Consider the following 23,958-nt stretch of genomic DNA (forward strand, 5'->3'; position numbering starts at 1 on the left):
TGCTACGCACAACTGAAAACTCAATACTTTCCAAACATATGGAAAGAAGATTTTTACATAGAAAAATGTTTACAAATTCACAAACATAAGAGGAAGAAAGAGGAAAAAGCATCTGTGCATGTAATATTGAAGCACATCCGCAGTCGATATGTGTCTATGAGACAGCGAGACAGAGAGAGTGGTTGTCACTATTCCATCGCATCAACAACCCAAGGTCGGATAAACTGACTAGAGTGAACATATCAAGTGTACTACTATGTTCTACAGAGAATTAAAGATTAGAACTTTAGTTCTACTACATTACGTTATCGCCTAGGCAGGAGTGTTAAGTAGAAGACACTTGATGGTGATTTAATTATATTTATTAGCAAAATTAGTATACTAGAGTGATACTAGATATCAAGTAATTCTAATATTTGTTTTTGCGATACAACGCCTACATTTATTGTATATACACCTAATTGATGATTTTATTAGCATGGTCCGACCACTTCTACTACATTTTACAAATTTTACTATGCAATCCGTGACTGTTATCAAAAAAAAAAAAAAATGTACGACAGAAACGCTTCATTCACTCCTTTGAAAGATCGTCGCGCAAATCGCCTTAGAGCTAAAGAAATACGTCTGAGCCGGCGTCTGGGGACCGGCGAACATTCCTTCCAAGACTGCCGGTTTCTCCCGTTTACTATATAAAACTATTATAGCTTTGGCTGTTTAACCGCTAATCCGCACACGTGTTTTGTAACGAATCCCACCACGGTATGGTTCTCAGTCTGTAGCGCAAACCGCGGTAGTTATTAGAATGTTTTTGTTTTTTTGTTTACAGCTTAAGTTCATTTCTTTATACCCTAAACTACTTATGGTACCTGGTTAGGAGTTGAGACAGATATTCCTTTTATTATACCAAGCGATTCGGAATCGCTTTTTGAAGTTAAGCTTGTCCGTCCGTCTATCTGCGTGTCTTCTATTCGTGTGTTCAGCCTGTAGGACCCAAATTTTTAAAATATTTTGATGAAATTTGCTACAACGACATGTTTCCGCCCAAAGATGAAAGCTACTGATGATGATTCAGATCGGATCACTTAGGTGATCCATTGCGTTCAATTCAGGCACAAATTTTTCAGATGTTCGAATGAAATTTGTTACAACGGTTTGGTTCAGATCGGACCATTTTGCTGACCGCTTTCGATATGACACTTTATTTTGAAAAGTTGTTATATGAATAACTGCATTAAGAGAGGTGGTGTCGCTCATTTAACGTTAGTCCATACCCCGCTATGGTGTTTTCACTTGTTTTTATATAAATATGCTTTGTTTATTGTCATAATTAATTGCTGAAAACTTTTTGTAAAATTCCTTTAAGTTTTCCTTTTTAAACAAAAAAAAACAAAAAAAAAAGAGAAGCAGTTAGATGTCAATTGTTTTACATAAATGTCATGTCGGTGACAATGTGAATTTTTTTTCATTTAATAAATTAATAAACGAAAAGTTTTTTGGCAGTGCTTCATTGCTGCAAAACTTCAAGGCCTTTCGAGCGTTTCACGTTCTTGATTTAATAACCGAAAACAATATGAAAAGAAACTTAGCAAACGAAAAAAACAAAAAAAAAAAAAAAAAAAAAAAAAAAAAGGAAAAATCCCCGGCGCGCATATATTTGACAGTTTTTTGTTCGGCTTTTAAAATGTCTACAGAGAGTTAACTATTTTGACAGCTGTCAAGTCTTGACATGGCATGTTGTGCTCACATATTTCGCAAACACAATCTGCAAAAATTCAAACATAAGCATATATATATATATATATATATATATTGTATATATCTGCAAATATAAGTCCAAACATGCATATGTGCATATCAAGAGTCAAATGAAGAAGATTTTTTCCGCTTTTTGAAAAGTCTTTGAGAGAAATTTTTTTCGGGCTTTATTACGATTTTTTATTTTTTTAATTTTTTTATTTTCATTTTTTTTTTTTAGCTCTTGCTGTTAACAGCAATACGTTATCATAAATTGCAATTAGTTGTTGGCCTCATACGCATAAATTTTTCAATACACTATCTTCTAGTAAATGTCGTCGACATTGTTATTATGCTTTTAACAAACTTGTGCAACGTTTCCAATTTAATCGAGTTAATGGATCAGACAAGTTTTTCTTTTGCTTTTCTCCTCTCAAGTTAGTATTTATTTGTAAAACTGCAGGTGGTAGATAAAGCTTTAGAAGTGAAAATTTTTCTTGATTGAGTAAAAATTCAATAAAAAAAAAAAACAACAAAAAAACCAAATAAATTTTTCTCTCTTCTTGCAGATCTCTTCAGCGACTGCTTAATATTTCTACAAATTTAATACAGCAAAACTACTGCCTTCTTCGTTTTTTTTTTTGTCTATTTTTTTTACAACTAAACTAGAGTTAAATAAAATAAGAAGAAGCGAATAAAAACCAAAAGATGATAATGTTGACTAAAGCGAAATTATTTTTAAGAAGAAAATATCTTCAACTACAACAACAACAACAACAACAACAACGACGACTTACCTTGAACTCTCATATTACCAACACCACCAACAACGCGGCGACTACCACCACTACCACCACCACCACCACCACTACCACCACCACCACCATCATTACCACCTGCAAAATGTTCTCCCAACAGTGCCTTTCCTATCAGCTTTTAACCCTACTAAGCTTAGTGGTATTGCATGCTACACCGAACCAAGGATTCGATATCGGTAAGTAGATGATGTACAAAAATATATATTGCTCTGCATATTAGTTGTCATTAACTCTATTTGAAGTTTCCTTCTTGCAAAAAAAAAAAAAATAAAAAAAAAAATAAAAAAAAGAAATAAGAAAAAAATACATTACTCTCTGGCTGAGGTCACAAGACAAGAAAAACAAAAAAAAACGAGAAAGAAAAATTGCAAACCGTAGAAGCCTTTTTTTATTATTTAAACGTCATTTTACATAAAATGTTCTTTTATGCTGAAGCTTGTAGTTTGCTTAAGCAGTTCCAGTTAAAATCAGCGGGATATAATGTAACATCTTCTTCCTTCTTTGTCTTCCTTAAGCAAATGCTATCGTTTTCTTTATACGCATATGCATATGCGGATATATCAGCTCGTATGCAGATACTTATGGGTTTTTAATGGTTCGCTTGGTATTCTCAACAGCAGCGGCGGCGTTTCGTGGCTTTTCGCATATGTAGCATATTCCGAAAGATATGATATTTATTTATTTATTTTTATTCTTTTTTTTTATATTTTTTTTTTTGTTATTGTTATTATTGCCCGCCTTGTGCAGACGTCCTCAGTTTCATAGCCAACCATTTAACTATTGACATTTTTATGGGGTGCTGTTTGTTAAATAAGGAACTTTTTGGTCTTTGGCTTTTGCCTTCCATTTATGCGCACGTGTTTGTGTGTATGGGAAGAAATTGAATTAAGTTTTTCCTTGCCATTGGCAAGAAAGTCTACTTCAATGATATACGATAGAGAAGCCATAAATTGTTGCTATGCATCATCTCATTAAATTGCAAAACTTATACGTTTTAAAGAAATTTTTTGCAGGATAGAAAGTTGAAATTTTTCCTTTAAATGATAAGAAAATGGTAATTGTTTTCTTTTTTTTTTTGTTTTTAATAAGAAAAGCAAAGTTCCTCACAACTCGTTTCCGCAAAAGTTGGGATAACTCAGAAGAAAATATCATAAGAGTAGAACAAGGAGTGACTTTCTTTGCTTAATGTTAAGCATTGAAATTTCTATCAAAGCGAATACTAAAGCTTTAAAAGAATAATTAATTATGCAAAGAATTAAAAGGGTTAAGCATTTGTGTTGACCTTCTTCACAAATCCGATGGAAACAATATCAAGAAGTAGAACGAGTTTAAGCCTCTTCTTCTTCATCTGCCTAATCGATATCAAATCTTAGTGAACATACAATAGATTAATTTATTTAAAAGCTTGCGCAGCAAAACTCTATGGCCATGGGGGGCTCTCCCAGGCTAACATATGACTTTTTGCGCTTGTTAATTATTGTAGTATCGCTATCCGATACACAGGACGCCACAGAAAACTATCCTCTTTTGCCTGTCAAGCAATGAAACTACGATGTGGTCGAACCGCTGTTCGGAATAACAGTTTCGCTCAATTCGTGGGGTAGCTCCTTTCGATCTTTCCCACGGCGTGCAAAAGTCTGCATTCATCAAATGCTAAGCTGCTCGAAAGTTTGTTCGGATATGAAGATAGTTTTTCGTCCAGTAAGTCTTGGAATCCATTGTCTTTGAACTTTTTTGGTGCCCTGAGCTGTTCCTTACGATCGACAACAAATCTACCACATTTGTGAAATATGATGAAACACATCAGCTTAAGCTTTTAAAAGTGTTTGATGGACTTCGGCAGCAAATCCAACAATGCAAGTAATGAAGGTCGAAAATGCAATTTTTAGCGTCCTAGGATTGGCGTCAACATTGGATAACACAATAATTCTAAATGGGAAACTATTAGTTTGTGTAGAGAAATGTCGAAATTATCGTTGTATTCCTTCGTGCTTCGTATTTACTTTATCATTTTCACCACGAGGTCGCTGATCAAAATACAAGCAAGCACCTATTACATAATCATTCTAGGTTTCCAATAACCACAGAAAACCCGCCACTGTCTCTTGCAGCTGCTGACATGTGTCCTAAATTCTTTATGCCCGTCCATTGGCGTACATTACGAAGCCAACATGCTTGCTTTCTGCCTATACCATGAATTCCTTCGATTTTGCTACTATAAGGCAAGCTACAGGAATTAGTGTTTTCGATTTGACTTTATGTGTCCCACATACGATCTTTTCCTATATGCTAGACTTGTTGTTGATCTTGACTGATTTCTAAAAGTACTTCTGTATTTGTTAACCGTTCGGGCCAGGATACTTTCAGTAATCTACTTTGCACTCATGTTTCGAAAGCTTCTAGTCTACTCTAGTCTACACATTAACTATCTTTAACGTTCGCATTTCCGTTGCCTAGTGCTAGAAATAAGCTAAACGTAATAATTTCCAAGCCCAAGTTTACGGCTAATATGGAGATCACCGTTTTTTAAAAACTTTCTTATATTTATAAAATGAACATCTTGCTGCCTCTTTTCGGCATATGATTTCCATGGAGGGATACCAGTTTTCATTAATCCAGTAATCAAGATATTTAGTATTTTGTCGCTTAAATCTTAATTTGCTTATGTTAACTTTTTCCGATTTCGTTAAAGAATTTCTTATTGCGATTAGAGGTCATGCGATCTTTTACTTGTTGCTAAAGGGAGTTGTTCAGTGTGACCGCATCAACGAACCGCTTAAGGCAGCCACCTTCACTGAACTTACGTTGTCTTTCCTATATTAAATTATTATACATTTCTAAACTTAAAATTTGTATAAATTTTTTCAAAATTAAAAAAAAAAATCCCTTCTATTCTACATGTATAAGAATGTAGATAAGCGAAAGAGTTTTCAGGAAACTTTCCAAGCAACTTGAATGCAACTCCCAAGAGGTAGAGCACTATTTGGATTATCCTCCATTCGTTTTTTCAAACTTTTAAATAAATTCTCTGCTAAAATAAGATTTTCTAAGTTTTTTCAATTCAATGCTTGTTGGAATAATTTTTTTTGAAAAATTTTCCATCCTTCGAGAGTATTTGTTACGCAAAAAGAACTGACAACTATTGCAACGCAGAGCAGTATGATAGAAGCTCTTTTGCATACCTCGTAACAATAGCGAAACGGCGACATTCCCCAACCGACTTGAAATGGATATTTTGTTTTTGTTTTCTTGTTTTCTCAATTTTTTTTCAATTTGTTTAATCTGGAATTCCTTTCCGGGCAAATTGTGTTGTCAGTCAGCGCGCTTGAGTGTCTATTCAGCAGCAAAACTGAAGATCGCAATTATGAAATGAATGAATTTCGAAACGAAAATCATTCTTTCAAACGAATACTGGAAGCTTTGTTTTTCTTCGATTTTTCTTTTTTTTTCTTTTTTTTTGCAAAAACCGTTATCTAATTGTCTGTTTTTTCCTGCCCGCTTCTGTTAGGTGTACAAATAAATTCTTTGTGCTGAAATTGGTTGCTTTATAAAGCATACCAAACGTATTCATTTCTTCCGCTCTTCTGGTTGTAAATAACAATGACACTGATGCTCGCATGTTGTAAGTTGCAGTTGTTTGCAATATGTAAGCGCCTGTGTATCAAGTTGGTTGCGTTTGTAAATGCAGTAATTTATGAAATAATTAGAAAATGAGTTTCCAAGACTTCGTGTTTAAAATTGTAGTCTTCAAGCTGATGAACGGTCTGCAGTTTCCCGAAAGGTGTTGTGGATCAGAAAAATCAAAGCTTACGAGACGAGAACACAACGCACAAATTCAAAGAAAGCTCGTTGTACATTTATGGATGAAACAAAAAGCAATTTCAGCTCGATTGCATACAATGTGCAAGATACAAAAGAAAGGAAAAAATAGGTTTTCTCTTGAACTAACAGAAGAGAACAAACATCCTTAAGGTAGATGTCAGCTTAAAGTTGTTAAGTTGCCGTGAAATGAAGGACTGTTTTAACCAAGTTGTTACGGACGATGAAAAAGGCACCAGGTACCGCAATCGTTAATGAAAACAAGGATAGAGTTTATCCAGAACAATCATCCATTTCTCTTGCAAAGTCGGTGGAGATTCACGTTCAGAAAGTGCTGCCGCTCGTTTGGTGGGATCAAAAACCAATCACCTACACTTGAACGACATAAAGACCAATTAAATTAATTAAACTAACCGTTGAGAAAAAAAATCACTTACGAGTGTTTCATGGCTACGTTCGTACCCAGACAGCACAAGCAACCAACGAGATTAGAAACTTTTCCGATTGCAGCTTATTCCCTAAATTTGGCTCATTTTGATAACGGTTTGTTTACATCGATGGTCTCGTATTTAACAGATCAACGCCTCACAAAAGTGAAGACGCGCCAAAAAGACTTTGATTACTTTGGCTCGAAATCATTATGTTTCTAGTTCGAGGGCATTCGTAAACTACTTGATAGAAGGTAACAGAGTACTTGATAGAATGTAACGGTGAATATTTCGATTATTAGGCTTTTTAGCAAGTACGTCTTAAATGATTGGCTATTTTTTCCAGAGAACAGATTTGTACACCTAACATTCAGGACATGTGCCTTTTCGTGAAGGTCGCAGAGGAATATCATGTAAATATTAAAGGTTTTGTACGACGGCATATGCAATACACAGTAAGGCATTATCTTTAATAAAGTAGCTTCCAAGCTGTGAGAGGGCGGGCGGCAATCTTTGGAATATTTATATCTATCAGAAGAGGTGCACCAGCATGAAAAGTAGAAACTATTAGAACGAAAAAGTTGAATGATCCTAACTTGGCCAAAACTCTCTGAGATATTAGCATTCAAGAACGCCAATATTGGAAAGTCTCTTGGAAATATCTACATGCTTACAAACCAGATTATACTATAATTATTTTTTTTTTTTATACATTACTTAAGGAAAGGAACACCTTTATTTGCCAACCGATGGCAAATACTCCTTCATTCTTGAACAGCCGGTTTGCTACTTTGCACCTAGTATTTGATGCTACTTAACATTGTTTAGTGCACTATTGAGTGCGAAAAGGAGAGATAGAGTGAGACGATAGCGGGAGAAGTAACTTGGATTGCCATGAAATTAGTTTTTTTTTTTCTAAAATCTTTAAGGAAACAGGGAAAAGCCTATCTAGTCATTGTATGGGGTCCCAAATATTCGCATACAATATCGATTTTTTTATTGATAGGGTATTTTTCATGGATTTTTCGAGTGGCACATGATAATATCTCTTTGTTGCCATAAATAGGGAGCATACTATTTAGCCGTAGACTTTCGTAACAGAAAGCATTGGTTTAGAGTGAGTGAGTGCTATGAAGTGAGCGTTGACCGAAAACATTGTACCGATTGTACCATTGTACGAGACAATATAAGAGATATTTAAATATGATATTAAGATAGAAACTATTTTCGAAAAGTATAAAAAAAAAAATGCACCACCGGAGTTACACCCACAAGGCATCTTTAAAGCGGTCTGCAGCGAAAGTAGTGCGCGTTCAAATCAAAAAAAAATCACTCTGTAGTCTGCCAATCTGCAGTTAAAAAAGTTCTTAGGGGCCCTTTCAGCCATTGTTAGACCAATGTCTGAGTTTCTCTTCTCGAAAATCGAAACTTCTTATTGCAATAATATTGACTTTAGTTGAGACGAAATTTTCTATGCAATGAAGTCAAAACAAGTAGCTTGCATGCGATAAAAAATATGAGCGAGTATATCGTCCGAAAATCTCAAACGTTGTAATTGCTCCTATAGATGTTGAATTAATGCATCATAATAGATCCGTAATATTTTGCGTATCGATTTAAAGTTTGACAAGAATATATAGGTGGGGGCAACTAAAAGGGAACTGCAAAAAAGGGAACTGCACCGATTAATCAACAAACTCGGTCAGTCTAGAAAGGGAATATAATGTCATTGTACCCTACACCATTCGTGGTAAAAAAGTATATTAAGTTTATACGGATATATGCAATATCCAAAAGGACCTGAAGAATCATCTGAGAAATCGATTTAAGTTTGTCTGTCCGCCTGTCTATCTTGTTGCCTTGTGTGCAACCTACAGGTCGCACCTTTTCGAGATATTTTCATAATATTCGGCACACGAAACTGTTTTGGCCATAAGAACGGTATTGAAAATGCTTGAATCGAATCACTTTTTAGATTGCTTCGATATACCGTCCAATTTTGGAAAGTCATTGTGTGAACAACAACTGTATTAAGTCAAGTGGTGGTGGATATTTAATGCTCGCGCCTTGGCCTTGGAGTTTTTGCCTGTCTTTCTGTAGATCTTAAGGTTAATAGATCCACCATTCAGCATCGTTTCCTCTTCTTTCAGGTTATTTTTTTTCCTTTTCATTGCCACTGTATGAACCTATTATTATATTTCCCTAATTACTAATTACATGGATTTATTACTTTATTTGTTGTCTTCACATGCATTTATGTAATTTTGTTTTTTTTTTATTTTTATTACGATCACTTATTCTTCTTAATTGCTTTCTGTTTTAAATTCCAAGATTAATAAACGAAACATTTTTTTTTCCTTGGTCTACCATAGTCTTAACCGAATATCAGCGATATTTCGTTATTGCGTGAATATACGTCATATGCACCGCATGCTCGCATGAGTGTGAAACAGCCATCAATGCAAGTCGTTGTCTAAGAAAAAAAAAAAAAAAAACAAATACAACAAAAAAACGAAAAAATATCTTAAAAAAGAAAAAAACACAATATACCTCATGCTGCTTTTAAATTTTATGCGTGTCTGGTTAATTTTAAAAATATTGATTGCCTGACGCACGCTCAACAAAGTGTTTAAAATCAAAGGAGAGATCGACAACAACAACAAAAAAAAAAAAATGCAAAAATATTTAAAACAAAAGTTAATGAACTCATTTTTAATGAAAACATTAATTAAAACTTGATATTTTACGTAAATGTTAGATTTATAGCATAACCGTTAGAGTGATTTAAAGTCACAATCTTTCGAGACTTTATAAATAAAATTTATTTTAATCTAAACAGATATGAAAAGAGAAAAACCTAAAAGCAAAATGTTGAGAAAGAGAGATAGAGAGGGGGAGAAATAGATAGAAAGAGAGAAAGAGACCGGCAGTTTTGAGTCTTGGCTTCATTGAGTTTAACAAATTGCACACATAGATATCATTGTTACCGTAAATATCAAGATATTGTTAAGTAACAACAGCAACAACACTAACAACTTATACCAATACTAATACAATAACTGCCAACAACTATCTGTCTATCTATCTATCTATCTATCTATATATCTAACGTAGAGTAAGATGAATAAATGTATGTATGAATGTAACACAAAAATTTTCCATGTGAATGCATTACAATAACAGCAGAAATTTTCAAAATCCATTTAACCATGCATTTCTATCCTGTGTAGGGTATTCATGTGCGAGAGTGCACGACGGATACAATGCCTTATAAGCAGTAGTAGTTCAGTGCGTGTTATTTTTTTTTCCTCTCCTCTTCTTCTTTTTATTTATTCTTTTTTTTTTTTTTTTTTTTTGTTTGTTTTGTTTCTTGCACAAAAGGTCTTTTAACAGAATCAACTCATGCGGCATATCATGTTTAATCAACAACAACAATTACGATAACAGTAAGAATAATAAGAAGAGAGAATAGCAGCATCATCTGCAATCGCAGCAGCAGCAGCAGCAGCATCGGTAGGAAAACTTCAGCTCGACAGCAAACAGACATTTCAAATCATACAGACATTTTGCTTAGTGATTTTATTTATTGTACCATAATATCGGGAATGAAGTCACATCTCTTTTGGCTTTTAAAAACACACAAGCGCATGCACGACTTTGTTAATATACCTGTAAACGGAAGGGATTTGCTAGTTACACATTTGTGTATTTTATACTTTTCTATAACTGACTGAATGTCTGCCTGTCATTCCTATATATGTGTATATTCTTTTTGTAAAGGCACGATGCTTGAAGCAAGCAGTCATTCAGTCAGTCAACCACTCAGACCGACAGTATCGAAAAAATTCTTATTATTATTATTATTGTTGTTGTTCTTGTTGTTGTTGCTGTATTAAGGTAAATTTTATAACTTTGACTGTATTGTAAATATTGTTGACTTGTTTACTTAGTCTTTTACAAAAGCGAAATGCGAGCGCATAAGGGTTATAAATTTTCAGGATTACTGTTTTTGTTGTTTTTTTTTTTTGTAAAAAAGAAGATTTATATGTAACGATCTTTTTTTTTTTTTTTTTTGTATTTAAGGGTTTAATGACAGTAATGAGGCAATGATTTCTTTTTCTTCCCATGGTTTTGTGAGCGATTAACAATTCAAAGGATTTAAAATTGACGGGAACTTATAAATCAGCCATTAACAATTTATAAGAAACAAAAAAAAAAAAAAAACAAAAAAAGAAAATAGAAGAAAATATTTTCAATATTTGAAATAAGTGATGAAAACAGAATTCTCAGTAAATTTACACTTATAATTAATTCAAATTAATAAAATTTTTATACCAAAAAAAAAAAGAATTCGAAAAATTCCTTTGTGCTTCGTAGACATTAGTGAGAAAAACTTCAAAAGAATTTTACTTTTTTAATTTCATAAACTTGTGGCGGCCGGACCACCCACCCGTAAGAAGATATCATTATATGATTGATTTTCACGCGTCGGTGAAAAATTCAAAACTATTCTTGGTGATTACGAATTATAGAATTAAGTCGCTTCGAGTCGAATTTCTAATACACACCGTTCGTTTGATTTATTTCATATTAAATCGAAAGTGCTAAACCTTTAGTAACACAACGCTTTGATCGGTAATCTCGAGTGATAGCTTCAAGCCTCGAAAAAAAAAACAATATTCTCGGATTGATCGAAACAACCGTATTTTAAATTTAATCTGTAGGTGCACTCCCTTATATGCTAAGTTTTAGAAATTTGACGAATCAGGGCACTGACAAAAATAGAAATGGACTGAACAGAGAAAAGAGTCGAATGAAAAATATGCCAACGCTAGGACAGAGAAACGATCTGTGACAGAGACAAATAAACCATAAGATCGACTATCAAACGAATGAAGATATAAGCAGCCAATCAAATCGACTCACACATCGGTAAATAGTCAGGTTAATAGACAGGCGGACATACGGTTGGGATCTATAAACATCTATAAAGATACAGAAAAAGGAAGCAGCGGATACTCGGTTTTGTGTGCAGGATGAACAGAAAGATAAGTAGATAGATGACAAGTAAAGATCAAGATAGGCAGCAGAAACGAAGTAGCCACAAGCAAGTGGACGAAGATAAGGATAGACGCAGTTGATAATATAGACGGATGAAGAGGACCGGACGGACAGATAGATTGCTTAAAAGGTAGTTGGTGAGATAGAAAAACGCGTGGAAGGAAAAATAAAAAGATAGATGTATAGTGAAAGATGTACAAAGAACGATGCATGTGATCAGCTCATAATTTGACAAATGCACGACATGGGATAAATGAACATGAAAACAAATAGTAAAAGAAGCAGTTTTTGGCAGGCACTTAAACAGACGGCCAGAAAACGGAAGTTTATGGGGACAAGTCAATAGACCAACAACGGAATAGTAAAATGGTTGAAAACCTGGGCAAGGAAGCAAAGATACACGTACGGTCTTTGCATCGGCAAACAGTGAAGATATGCGCAAAGAGAGAGCAATTCAGGATCTACTTGTGATCACATCTTTGAAATTGGTATTTAGACCTGTAGTTAACTATTGATCCATAATCGGATGTAAAGTCTTCCTTGCTAGCAATTCAGAAGAATTGTTAGATAAATTAATTTTATTTATTGTATGCTATTCATACTACGATTCTAGACAAATACTCCAAAGTTATATAGAAATATATTGTGGAGATGATATTGCATTGCAAAGTATCCATTTCAAGGCAGAGAGGACGTAACCTACAATTTTTACTTGAAACGTATCGCTGATCTTCGTAAAAGCGACCAACACCTTTAGTTAAACAATTATAACAAAATTTGCTATGCATGGTGTGGTAAACTTTTAGAAACTCTGTTGCGTATATTTGAATGTTACAAGTAGTGAGACTAATCGAATACACCCTGTTATGTAGCTGATGAACATAGAATGTTCGTATATGCTTGAGTTGAAATGACAGATGAGTGCGTAGCAAGAGACATTAAAGTATGAGATATATACATATATATATATATATATATATATACAACACTTGCATACGTTTCAATTTAGTATCAGAAAGAATACAAATTTCTAAGATTTTTCTTGATATGTCTAAATATTGTCGTTGCTGTTTAGGTTTTTTTTTTTTTTTTTTGGTTTTATTTATTTACTTGAATAAAAATTTTCAAATTAATTAAGAAAACAATGTTTTCAAGAGATTTATTGATTTTTGTCATTTTTCTTTTTTGTTTTGCAGCCACATGTAATAGGCCCTTGGGCATGGAATCGGGTGCAATTACAGACACTCAAATTACAGCCAGTTCAGCTCATGATGCCGGATTTGTTGGGCCGCAACATGCGAGGTGAATATTTATTTACAAAAAAAAAAAAAAAAAAAAAAAAACATCATATACATATATTAATATATATGCATGTATATAAATATGTAAATGTGTGAATATTTGTGCGCGCTTGTGTTGTTTGTGTGCACATGTTTATAATATATATAACAAATCCGTAATTTTAAATTTCCACAAAATTATGCTCATACGCACGCACACAGCCAACATACAGGAAATGACATAACAATCTCAGCATAAACGCAATAATGAATAACTTCATATATATATTTACGCTCACGTACAAACATAAACGTTTATAAATTTTATATAATGCGTTTTGAAGAGTAAAATACGTATATAAAAAATTTAAAACAAAATTATGCTGGTTTTATTTACCTTACAGCTCATATTTTATATATAATGAAAAAAGAAAAAAAAACAACTTTTGTATACGCCTGCGACATGAACCACAAAATAAAAATGCTACAGATTGAATTTAATTTCATAATATATATATATATATATATATATATACATCGCATATATATATATATTCGTGTCAGTTATGATGAGAAGTAACTGTGTTTGTGTTTTTATGTTTGTATGTGCGCATAGCTGAGTGGATATTGTGGAGAATTGGTAGAATATATAGATTAAACTTTTTTTTTTTATTTAATTTTTTCTTTTTTTAAATTGTAAATATTAAATAAATTTTTAGTTTTGAGAGGAAAAAATTTCATAAAAGAATTGAAATGTTAAAGAATAAATAATAAAAAAATTGAAATTACGTCGTATTTGAAAAATTTCGATATTTAAAAAATTTTAAAACAAGTCACTTGTGCTTAAAGTTAAAGTAAAGTGAAAAAACTCATTGGAAAACTCATCAGATTTAAAAAATAGTACAGCTTTTCCACTTATAAACCCGTGTCTTGCTTAAAACGTTTTGTTCTTTTCTTAGAGCGCTAGCATTGTACATTCATAGCATTCGTGACATTTTTCTCAACGTTTATGAAATTGTCTTTAATACTTAGTGAGACATGGTGCATTGATTATTCAGACTCGAACTAATGTTCGTTATTTACCACAGTCATAGGTGCTACAAGGAAAGGAAGTTTTTGAAAAATTATTACAACAAACTACAGGTGTCATTAGCTACCCATACTCATAGCAGCAACGGGACTCAGTAATTTGTAGCTAATATTAAATTGGAAAACTGTACCTCTTCACAAATCAATTAATTTTTTTAAAGTCCTCAACTAAATTAATCGATATTGACCTGGCAGAAAGCATAAATTTGCATTATAGACCGTGGACAATGTGTCCATGCTAGTGCACTGCCGAACTGTGAACCGAACCCGAATTGATTTAAGCCTAAAGCAAGCTTGCTCTTTGTACGTCCATTCGTAACTTTTTAAGGCCCATAATATCATGGTTATAAAAATGAATAAAAAATCTCATATTTGTCACGTCCCTAGGGAGTTGAATGCGAAAGAATAGTCTACGATACTGAAAATAAAGGCAAAGCAAGAATACTTAACTCTTAAGAAAACTTTTAAGCCACTTTCAAGGCATAACTTACTACGTAGAGTTGTCATTGTTACAATTATTTACCCTATTAGAATTATCATTTCTCATGTTCGAAGTGTATATGTACTCACGACCCCCTGTGGTATTAATTTAGAAGTAGGCATTGACATAAAATGAAGTATGGAATTATAAGCTGAACAGAAAGAACGCGTTTAAATTCGAGGTTACCGACGCAACAAGCATTGAGCGAAATTTTGCAAAAGTATTTTGCGAAAGTTGTCAAGTAAGTCAAGCTTAAAAACTTTATTCTATTTAGTTCATAACTCTTGAAAGCTGAAATATCTGTGCAGGCAACCAAAGGAGTGGTACGTACAGCGTAGTTCTAATCCAATTTGATTTCTTTGGAGGTTCGCCGTCTTCACTATCGTTCCGTACAATAAAAATCACAATAATTCAGATAGAAAGCATGACTCAATTATCCTAAGAAAAAAAAAAATGAAAAGAGGAAGTCAACTATAATCAAAGTATCGACTAATTATGGACTAAATAGATTAAGAGCGGTATTGTAGTGCCGTGACCAATCACCAATCATGTGAGAGAAAACTGTGTTTTCTGGCCTTGTATTAAATTTAATATATATAGCAAAGAAAATACTTGTGGCCTGCGACACTTTTGTGTTGTTGCTTATGTTACACGTGGAAATGCATAATGTATTAGATAATGGAAAAACTTCGTGGCGTTTATGCAAACGTGTTTTTGTTTTAAATTTGTCCACGCCTTATTGTAACACTTACTTATTACCTTTACTTCGTGTATACATTGCATGCAATAAAAGAAAATTATATTTCAAATAAACAAATATGGATCAGTTTGATCGACGAGGCTTCGCAATCGTGCGGGTAAAACCTTACGTAATGACTGTAGCACTTCTAATATTCTGAACCAAGTGACTTGCATAGGGCATTAAAAGGGTTCTGAAAGATATGAAATAAACGGTAATCGGGCAGGGCAAAGCCTACCCTTCGCAGCAAAGCTTTCTCGGACGGGAAGCCGCACATTTTCGATTGATCAATTGTAGACGATTAACGTCAAGAGCGCATTTAATCGCATTAGTGGCTGACAGTAGACAGTAGAAACAATTTTCCAGCTAAGTTAGATAGGCTCGAGGCTCCTAACTCGTTTGTAGTTCAAAGCACAACCTTATGTACCGTTCCTCCGGACATTGTTTTCCATTAGTGCATGTTAATACGTTTGAATCGACGATCTTTTCCAAGCAAGCCATGCTCCCGTGACTATTACTAATATCTTTCAATTTTCCACCACTCAAAATATAGAGGCACATCAGACATAGAGCATCATCTGGCTGGCCTTACGCAAATGGTTCGAACTTGTTTTTATTCATTGTTGAAAACGCGTCAAAATTTTTCGTTTTTTACTCAATTAATAATGAAATGGAAACAATAAAGGCTTGTTTTCCAAGAAAACATCAGATCATATAGGAAATTATCTGTGTATCAATGTTTATGGGCATGAATTGAATAAACAAAATTAATGCTCTCGCCTTTGCTCTCGACTATATATACTGGACCAGCTATTATCTAAAGTGCTTATCAAGTTGCTACAAATTTAATGAAGAAATTTGATATACTTTTGCTGTTAGAGTTAAATATCTCCCTAGATATTTAAAAAGGAAGCGATTATATTTTATACTAAGATATTAATTTTTAATAGCAGTAGAAGCTTAAACTTAAAACTTTACTCCTAAGTTGAAGATTTTTTTTACGTTTCATTTAAATAAATTTCGAACGTTTTATTCTCTCTGTAACTAGCTTTTGAAATTTCAACTAAAATTACTTAAATGTTTTCTTTGTCTTTAAATCTCTTTTATTTTTTTTTTTAGTTTGTTTTGTTTTTTTTTTTTTTTTTTTGTTTCTCTTTTGTCTGTTGTCTATGATTTTTATTAATACTTCCCTTTTTTCAAGTCTTTTTTTCACGTTTCATTTGAAATTAATTCAAATTACGATACGAATAACATTTGATACTAAAACCAAAGTAAAGAGCATTAAATACCAAACAGACTGTGGCACACAGTGGATACGGTATCATATCGTTTTACTCATGATTAACTAAATGACAGTTTTTTCTTTTCTTTTTTTCTTTTTTTTTTTTTTTTTTTTTTCATTTTATGCTGCGCGCGTTATATTAAAAAAAAAATTTATATATATAAAATGAAAATAAAAAATAGAAAAAGAAAAAGTAGTTGAGAAGTAGTCAGTAGTAAAACAGTGATGGTAGTACACTATATATGCATATATATATATACATAAGTGGCTGTCTAACTAAGTAAGAGTAGCTTGTCTCATTTTAAATATATGCACATTGAAAAAATAAAAATTTCTATATACATCTTAGTTTTAGTTAAGCAATAAATAAACTATAAAAAAAATAAAAATAAAAAAAAAAATGAAGTAAGAAACTTTAGTAAGAGAAATTTAAAACGAGCATAAATCGGGGGGGAACACATTATTATTAGGCTTTTAAAAACAATAAAAAAGAAACGTCTTTGCTTTTCCTATGATTCGATAGCCGTTAGTCCGGTTCGGTTAAGAACAAAGTTGCAGCGTTTACTTGAATCTCTTCTACGCTGCGCTTTCGACGGTTTATTAACTTTTGTAATAACCGTAATTAAAGTCAAACTTAAATGTGTCCATAAAGAAAGAATATTAAAGTTTTAAATAATATTTTCTTCTTCTATTTTTTTTTTTTTTTTTTTTTGTTTGTTGTTAAATGCTTTTGTAACAACGCAACATTTTATGCCTTTAGGCGCAACGCAAACGAACGAATATAATGGATTTTATGTTGATTAAATTGACCCTAAAGTACAAAAGTAATTTTATAGGAAATCATAACAAATTAAATAGTTTATTGCTGTATGGAATAAACATTTTAAGTAAATAAAACTCGCCGTGAGTGATGTTAATGACGTCAGTCAGAAAATAAACATAACAAAAAAAAAAAAGAAAACAAATTAAATATAAAAATAACTCTATCCTGTACATAGTTACTAAGATAATTACCAAGAATACGCAGAACGCTGTAGTGCAATAACTAGCATAGAAAAAAGGCAAGAAAAAAAAAGAAGAGAAAGAAAGAAACAAAAAAGCAAAGATGTCAGACTTCAAAGCCGCCGTCGTTTCTTATTCAGAGAACAGATAAAACAAAAATTGCATTGAATGCAATGGCTGTTGAAGAGCGATAAAAAGTTTTAAAAGAATTTTTTCTTTTTGTTCATTTTTTTTTTTTTTTTTTTTGTCATGTCTATATATATATATATATATATATATATATATATTAAAATGTTCTGAGAACCTGTTTAGTGTTTTATCTATATTTTCTTAAACTATTTGTTTACTTAATATAAAGAAAATTTTCAATGAAAGTTTAGCATCACACGGTGTTTGCCTTGACTAACGCTTCACTTGAATTAAAAGAAAGAATTTCTCTCTCTAAACATTTATCACAACATTCTTATACAATAGCAACAAGGAGTGAACTACTTTTCGTACTTTTATGTTAGAAATATTTTCAAGTGTAATTATATATTATTCGTTAATGTAAGTCGTGAGTTGCATTTCAATAGCGAATTTAGGCATAGTTTTTTTTATATCCAAGAAAATCTTGAAAAAATAATATTTAAAAAACTCTATCAAAAATTTTTATGCCCTTAGCTTTAAAGCGGTGCACTAAAATATGCCAAAAATCTGTTTAAAATTTCTGTGCATACGTAGATTGAATGAGAAATGCACGAGTAGCGTCTTCGGCGGAAAAGTTAAAAGCACGCTTCCCAAACTTACGCTTATCCTGCTTATGTTTTTGTCCAAGATTTCGTAGAATAAACATTTTCCGAAAACCTCCTTAATAGTCAATTCTGCTTTCTACTGGATGATATAGTTTATAAGAATTTTAGAGAGGGACGATTTTCTTTACAATCAGCGAAATGGTGTTGGGACTCTCTACTAGAAAAGTTTATTGAAACGATATTTATTTTCTCTATAAACGGTTTCCTAGCCAGCTGACGTCCGACAGAGGCATAGGATCGCACATTGATGCTTAATTTGCAATCTGTTATATGCTCATGAGGCTCGGCTGTATTGCGAAAGGTTACAGAAATGGAATTTACTTCCCCAATAGTCGCAGCCTGAGCACATAGAACTGCAAGTTAATGCTTATGATTCTTTACATTGGCCTCAAATAGTAAAAAATTTAAAAAAGGAATAAAATAAAATAAATAATCATAGGAATTCTAGCTCTGTTTAAGGATTCCTGTTCAAGTCAACCCAATAAACTTTTTTTACAATTTTCTACTTTCTACATCACACCATCACCTATACCACTTGTGGAACAAGGGTATATTAAGTTTACGTAGTTGTTCGCAGCACAGAGAAAGACTTGAGACTGATTTACTTTTTACTATACCGATCGACTCAAAATCGATGTAAGCTTGTTTGTCTGTCTGTGAATCTCTTTTCTTGCTCGCTTGCTCTATAGCTCGCAATTTTTGAGCTATTTTGATGAAAGTCGGTACACCGACGTATTTTGTGTCAGAGACGAACGCTATTGAAAATGGTTAGGTTCGGACTACTTATTAGACCACTTCCGAAGTGAGGGGATTATGGGAGTAAATGTAGATTGGCATAGGATAGTCATTGGTGGGCCGTGGTCCGTTATAGTAAAATATGATTGCGTTTATGGGCTACCATATAAAAAAGGAGAGTGAAAGTGTCGTGTGTTGTTTGTGTCGATGATGACACGTCACTCTTACTTGCCAAAGTACTAGTTGACTGTGCTAAGAGCGTCATCTGATGACAGCAGCCCTCTATACATTTCGTGGCACGTAATGCAAAGCATTAACTTTTCCCAAAAGGCAAGACATTGTCCAATCGATTTAAATGGTTTTGCAGAATCAACATGCGGTTATCTGTGTCATTATGACTCAATAATTTTTAGCAGAACTGTTCTTCAAATCCAGTCAATGAAATTTTCAATCATGTTCTGCTTCTGCTATGCTTTCCTTCATTTCTAAAGCACAACAACTAACACAAAACAAAGATAAACAATAAAATATAGGCCAAGTGAGTCTGTCAGAACAAGTTCAGACCGTTTCCTTAATAGTTCTTAATAATATTTAAATTAATTTAAAATTTATTTTAGAATATAAAAAAATTCATTTAATATCAACTGAAAACAAATCTCAACTAATTTTAGAAAAAACCTTTTACCATATTTTTCTTTGACATAACCTACAGTCAGTAATTTAAAACCAGCAATTACTAGAACAACCAGCGCCAACAAATCACAATGTACAAGTCAAGAAAAATCAAAAACAAAAAAGCAAAGCATAGAAAAGGATACAACGATCGAGAGGAAAAAATTAACATATCAATAAATGCTAAGGGCACAATTAACCGCAAGAGGGACACAAACGGAATCAGAAAACGAGAAAAAAGTAGAAAACCATAACTAAAGCAAAAATTAATCCCTAATTACGCGAACAACGTCGTGCTGAGTCAGGCAATGTTTTTACAATCAGTAGGAGAAAAAAATAAGAAAAGAAAAAAATCCCTTAAGAAAATCAGAAGACCCAGAGAAGAAAATAAAAAAAAAAAAAAAAAAAAAGCTTAACGAACTTAACAACTCACCACAAGCAACTAAATGTTTTTTTGCTGCTGCTGCTGCTGCTGCTGTTATTTTATTTTTTCTTTAAATATTCTTTACCGAAGCGATAACATGTCTAAAGAATTGACGTTTTAAAACCGCTTAAACCGCATTTACATTAAAGCTAAAACGCCACTTACATGTGTATAAAAAAGAAAACTCTCGGCACTGCTTCTACCACTACTAGCACCAGTCAAGTAAATCCTCCGTCATATGATATGTTTATAATAAAAAAAAAAAAAAAAAAAAAAAAAAAAACCTAAAGCCATGAAGATGATATGATGAAGAAGACCATGACGGCTCGTTGGTGGTTGTGGTGGTGCAGCAGGTTTTTTTCTTTTTTCATACCATAGTATTGATGATATGGTAGACGATGACGTTTTGTGATATTGAAAAGCATTTCATAGTCATCAGAGAGACCCCCTCTGTGTGGTGGCTGTCATTTAATGTCAATTATTTTTATATATATGGCATTTTTGCATTAAATATTTTTCTTTAAGGTTGTTTTCGAACTGCTTACGTTTGAATATATTTTATTTTTGTAATATATTTGTGAATACCTTTCTTTTTTTACTTGCAGACTGAAAACCGATAATAATGGTGGTGCTTGGTGTCCCAAGCATATGGTGTCTAATGCTTTAAAAGAATATTTACAAGTTGATTTATTGTCAACACATGTTATAACAGCGATACGAACGCAAGGACGCTTCGGGAAGGGCCAGGGGCAAGAATACACTGAAGCCTATGTCTTGGAATACTGGCGGCCAGGTTTTACAAATTGGAAACGATGGAAGAATACGCAAGGCAAAGAGGTGAGTTGCAAAATAATGCATGTAAGAGCCCAACATAGAATTTGAATCAAAAAGCCCTAAACACAAAAAAAAAAATGAAGATATATTTTAGGATCGTGCATAAAATGGCGACATTCGAGATGTTAGTCACTTGATTTTCCTGATTCACTAAGGAAAAAGGGGTGTTAAGCTACAAGCAGATTGTTTACCACTAATTATTCCTCAGTATTAAGTTCGCAGAAGGTCTTCTTTTTCCTCACTTCCTTTCAGTTTCTAAATGGAAGAGAAAGAGTAGTTGGTTAGGAAATTCTTTTGCTAGGTCAAAGTAGAAGGAGAGCAATGCGAAACGTTGGGTACGGCCTTTACCAAGTGTCCTTCGTCATTTAGTTCAATCCTTCGCGTATTTTCGTCATGAAATACTAAAAACTAGAACTTGTTCCACACGAATACTTTTATAATACTGAATAAAGGGGTCGAAAAACAAACTAATGCGGTTTAAATTTAGCAAATATCAATTTTGTGTCACTCTCCTATACTTATTATCACACACAGGGGTTTACTTTAAGCAAGAACCTCTACAAGAGGGGACGTTCAAAAACCGCTTCTATCCGTTGTTTCTTACTCTCATTTAGCACAACGTTTTGCTGGGTTCCAAAGTACTCGCAAATCTTTCCTACATATATATGGACTTTTTCAAAATATAGCTCCATGAAGAGTGTGACTGTGAAAATGGCCCGATTGGGTCCAAACGTTTCGATCTTAGTGCAAAACACGTTAGCTTATCAAAGTCTAACCAAAGCTGCTACCTATAGGTTGGATATAAAATGATACAAAAAGAAATCAGCTACAGAAAGGGGTGGATCAACAGACAGGTAGGTTGATTTAGAAAATGGACCGGAATCAATTTGGTGGGTCTCTCGTGTATCATTCTAACGTCCTCATAAGCGTAGGTGTCTATTTGCATTCCCCTATTCACCTCTTGCCTAGATCAACTTAGTGTTATGGGTTACAACAATTGTGGGGTTAAAACAGTCTAAATTATCGTATTGCCACACTCATTTGTGACTAAATAGGTCCACCTCTTCAAAAATGAAATTCCCTCGAATGTTACGTTGTCTTGCGAATCTTAATAAATTCCTACAAGAGGTAAACGCTACTGCGGCAAGCAGTACTTGCGACAATTTCTTCGTGCCCTGCCGCATGGACACATGTGTGGTGAAGTAAGGGAAAAGAATGAAGAATCAAAAGTCATATCTAATCCTTAATTATGCAGCATTCTTCACACACCTTTGATGGAAAGAAAAAGAGAAACTTGAGTTTTCGGTCTTTACCTTTTTACTGCAGGCGTTTCTAATCTATCTGCCTAAGATGTCTATGTGTACTGGAAATAGCAAGTTGTCGAACTGATTCGAAAGTTTTTTTTTAAGTCTACTTTCAATTTTTCTACACATTACGCCTGACTATTACTGTTTAACCATGCATATAACTAGTTGTCCGTTCGGTGATGTGCGGTTTAACATTTCATCTGTGATTACATGTGTGTTTATAGGCTCCCGGAAATTAATAAAAATTTATATAAAAGCTATTACACTTGTCATGAATGAGATTAAGAAGAAAGAGGTGAATAAGAAAAATAAAGTCGTTGAAATGAAAAAAAACAAATAAAATATGCGTATGCGGAAGAGCAACAAGTTTCGCTTTTTTACTTGTTCAAATAGTGTCTCATGCTTGTTTTCGCTTATGCCGTTTCATTTAAGAATTCACATATTAATGAAGCTTGCAGCTTGACAAGTTAAAGCCTATGGCATAAACATTTAGTTCAGAATCTTATGCTAACATAAACACCATCGTCAATGCCCAACTACACTGAGTCACAATGCTATGAATTTTATGAAAAGTTGTGAGAGTAAAATAATAAATATTCTCCTCAAGGCTATGTCTACGAAAATGTCTCACGTTCACAATAAATATTTAAGATACATATTAGATGCATATAAGCTAATGAGATTATTGTATTAAAAGCTACAGGAGATCCCATCATTTTCTTAAAGATGTGATTATTACTTGAGTAGACATTTTAACGCTCAATGACTTAAATTCGTTTTTTTTCTTCCTAATTATGCTCTGCAGATATTACCCGGCAACATTAACACGTACAGTGAAGTGGAAAACACTTTGCAGCCGATTATATTCGCATCGAAAATGCGTATCTATCCATATGGACAATACGATCGCACAGTATGCTTAAGAGCTGAAATTGTGGGCTGCACATGGGATGGTAAGAAAAATAATATCTTCAGTTTCTTTTTTGTTTTCTTCATACTTTCAGTTTTCAATTTTTTTTTTTTTTTTTTTATGAGTTGCATTAACTGCATTAATGCATAGATAGATACGGATTTTTGTTTATAGCTCAGGTATTATTTATGCGCACAGATAGCAACCGGACAAATATTCGATTAGCTTGATTTCACCAATGTACCTGAAAATCTATATGAAAGAGTGCGGAAAGTTTTATAGAGTTTTAATGTCAAACTTAGTTTATTTCGTAATTTTTTATGCTACAAAAGAGAAACATTTTTTTTTTTTTTTTTATATATATAAATTGTGCAAAATGCAGACTAATAGGATTTACGTATGAATGAATGTAGGAGAAAATTTTTAAGCAACGCTTTCTGGTTTCTGGTTTAGAAAATGGAAATTCATTTTGCACAGTTAAAACACTCCTTGAATATATAAATCTATTTTTAACTAATCATAAGCATACATTTTAAGGAGACGCGT

At 33.1% G+C, this 23,958-nt stretch overlaps 1 protein-coding gene and 1 long non-coding RNA gene across 2 annotated transcripts in view; both read left to right on the top strand.

Annotated features, from left to right (window-relative positions):
• LOC119633274 overlaps positions 1-2,421 on the top strand; it is a 27,393-nt gene extending 24,972 nt beyond the window's left edge. Inside the window, exon 2 of the long non-coding RNA XR_005246865.1 lies at positions 2,307-2,421. This is a non-coding gene — a long non-coding RNA (uncharacterized LOC119633274). The remainder of the gene's footprint in view (positions 1-2,306) is intronic.
• A 98-nt stretch (positions 2,422-2,519) lies between these two features.
• The window catches only part of LOC119632971, a 47,266-nt gene continuing 25,827 nt past the window's right edge, over positions 2,520-23,958 (top strand). Inside the window, exons 1-4 of the mRNA XM_038026142.1 lie at positions 2,520-2,731; positions 13,060-13,165; positions 20,967-21,198; positions 23,308-23,455. Coding sequence (XP_037882070.1) covers positions 2,641-2,731; positions 13,060-13,165; positions 20,967-21,198; positions 23,308-23,455 — 577 coding nt within the window. The 5' untranslated portion in view covers positions 2,520-2,640. The remainder of the gene's footprint in view (positions 2,732-13,059; positions 13,166-20,966; positions 21,199-23,307; positions 23,456-23,958) is intronic.

This window comes from Glossina fuscipes, unplaced genomic scaffold (genome assembly GCF_014805625.2).
Source record: "Glossina fuscipes isolate IAEA_lab_2018 unplaced genomic scaffold, Yale_Gfus_2 2, whole genome shotgun sequence".
Taxonomy (NCBI): domain Eukaryota; kingdom Metazoa; phylum Arthropoda; class Insecta; order Diptera; family Glossinidae; genus Glossina; species Glossina fuscipes.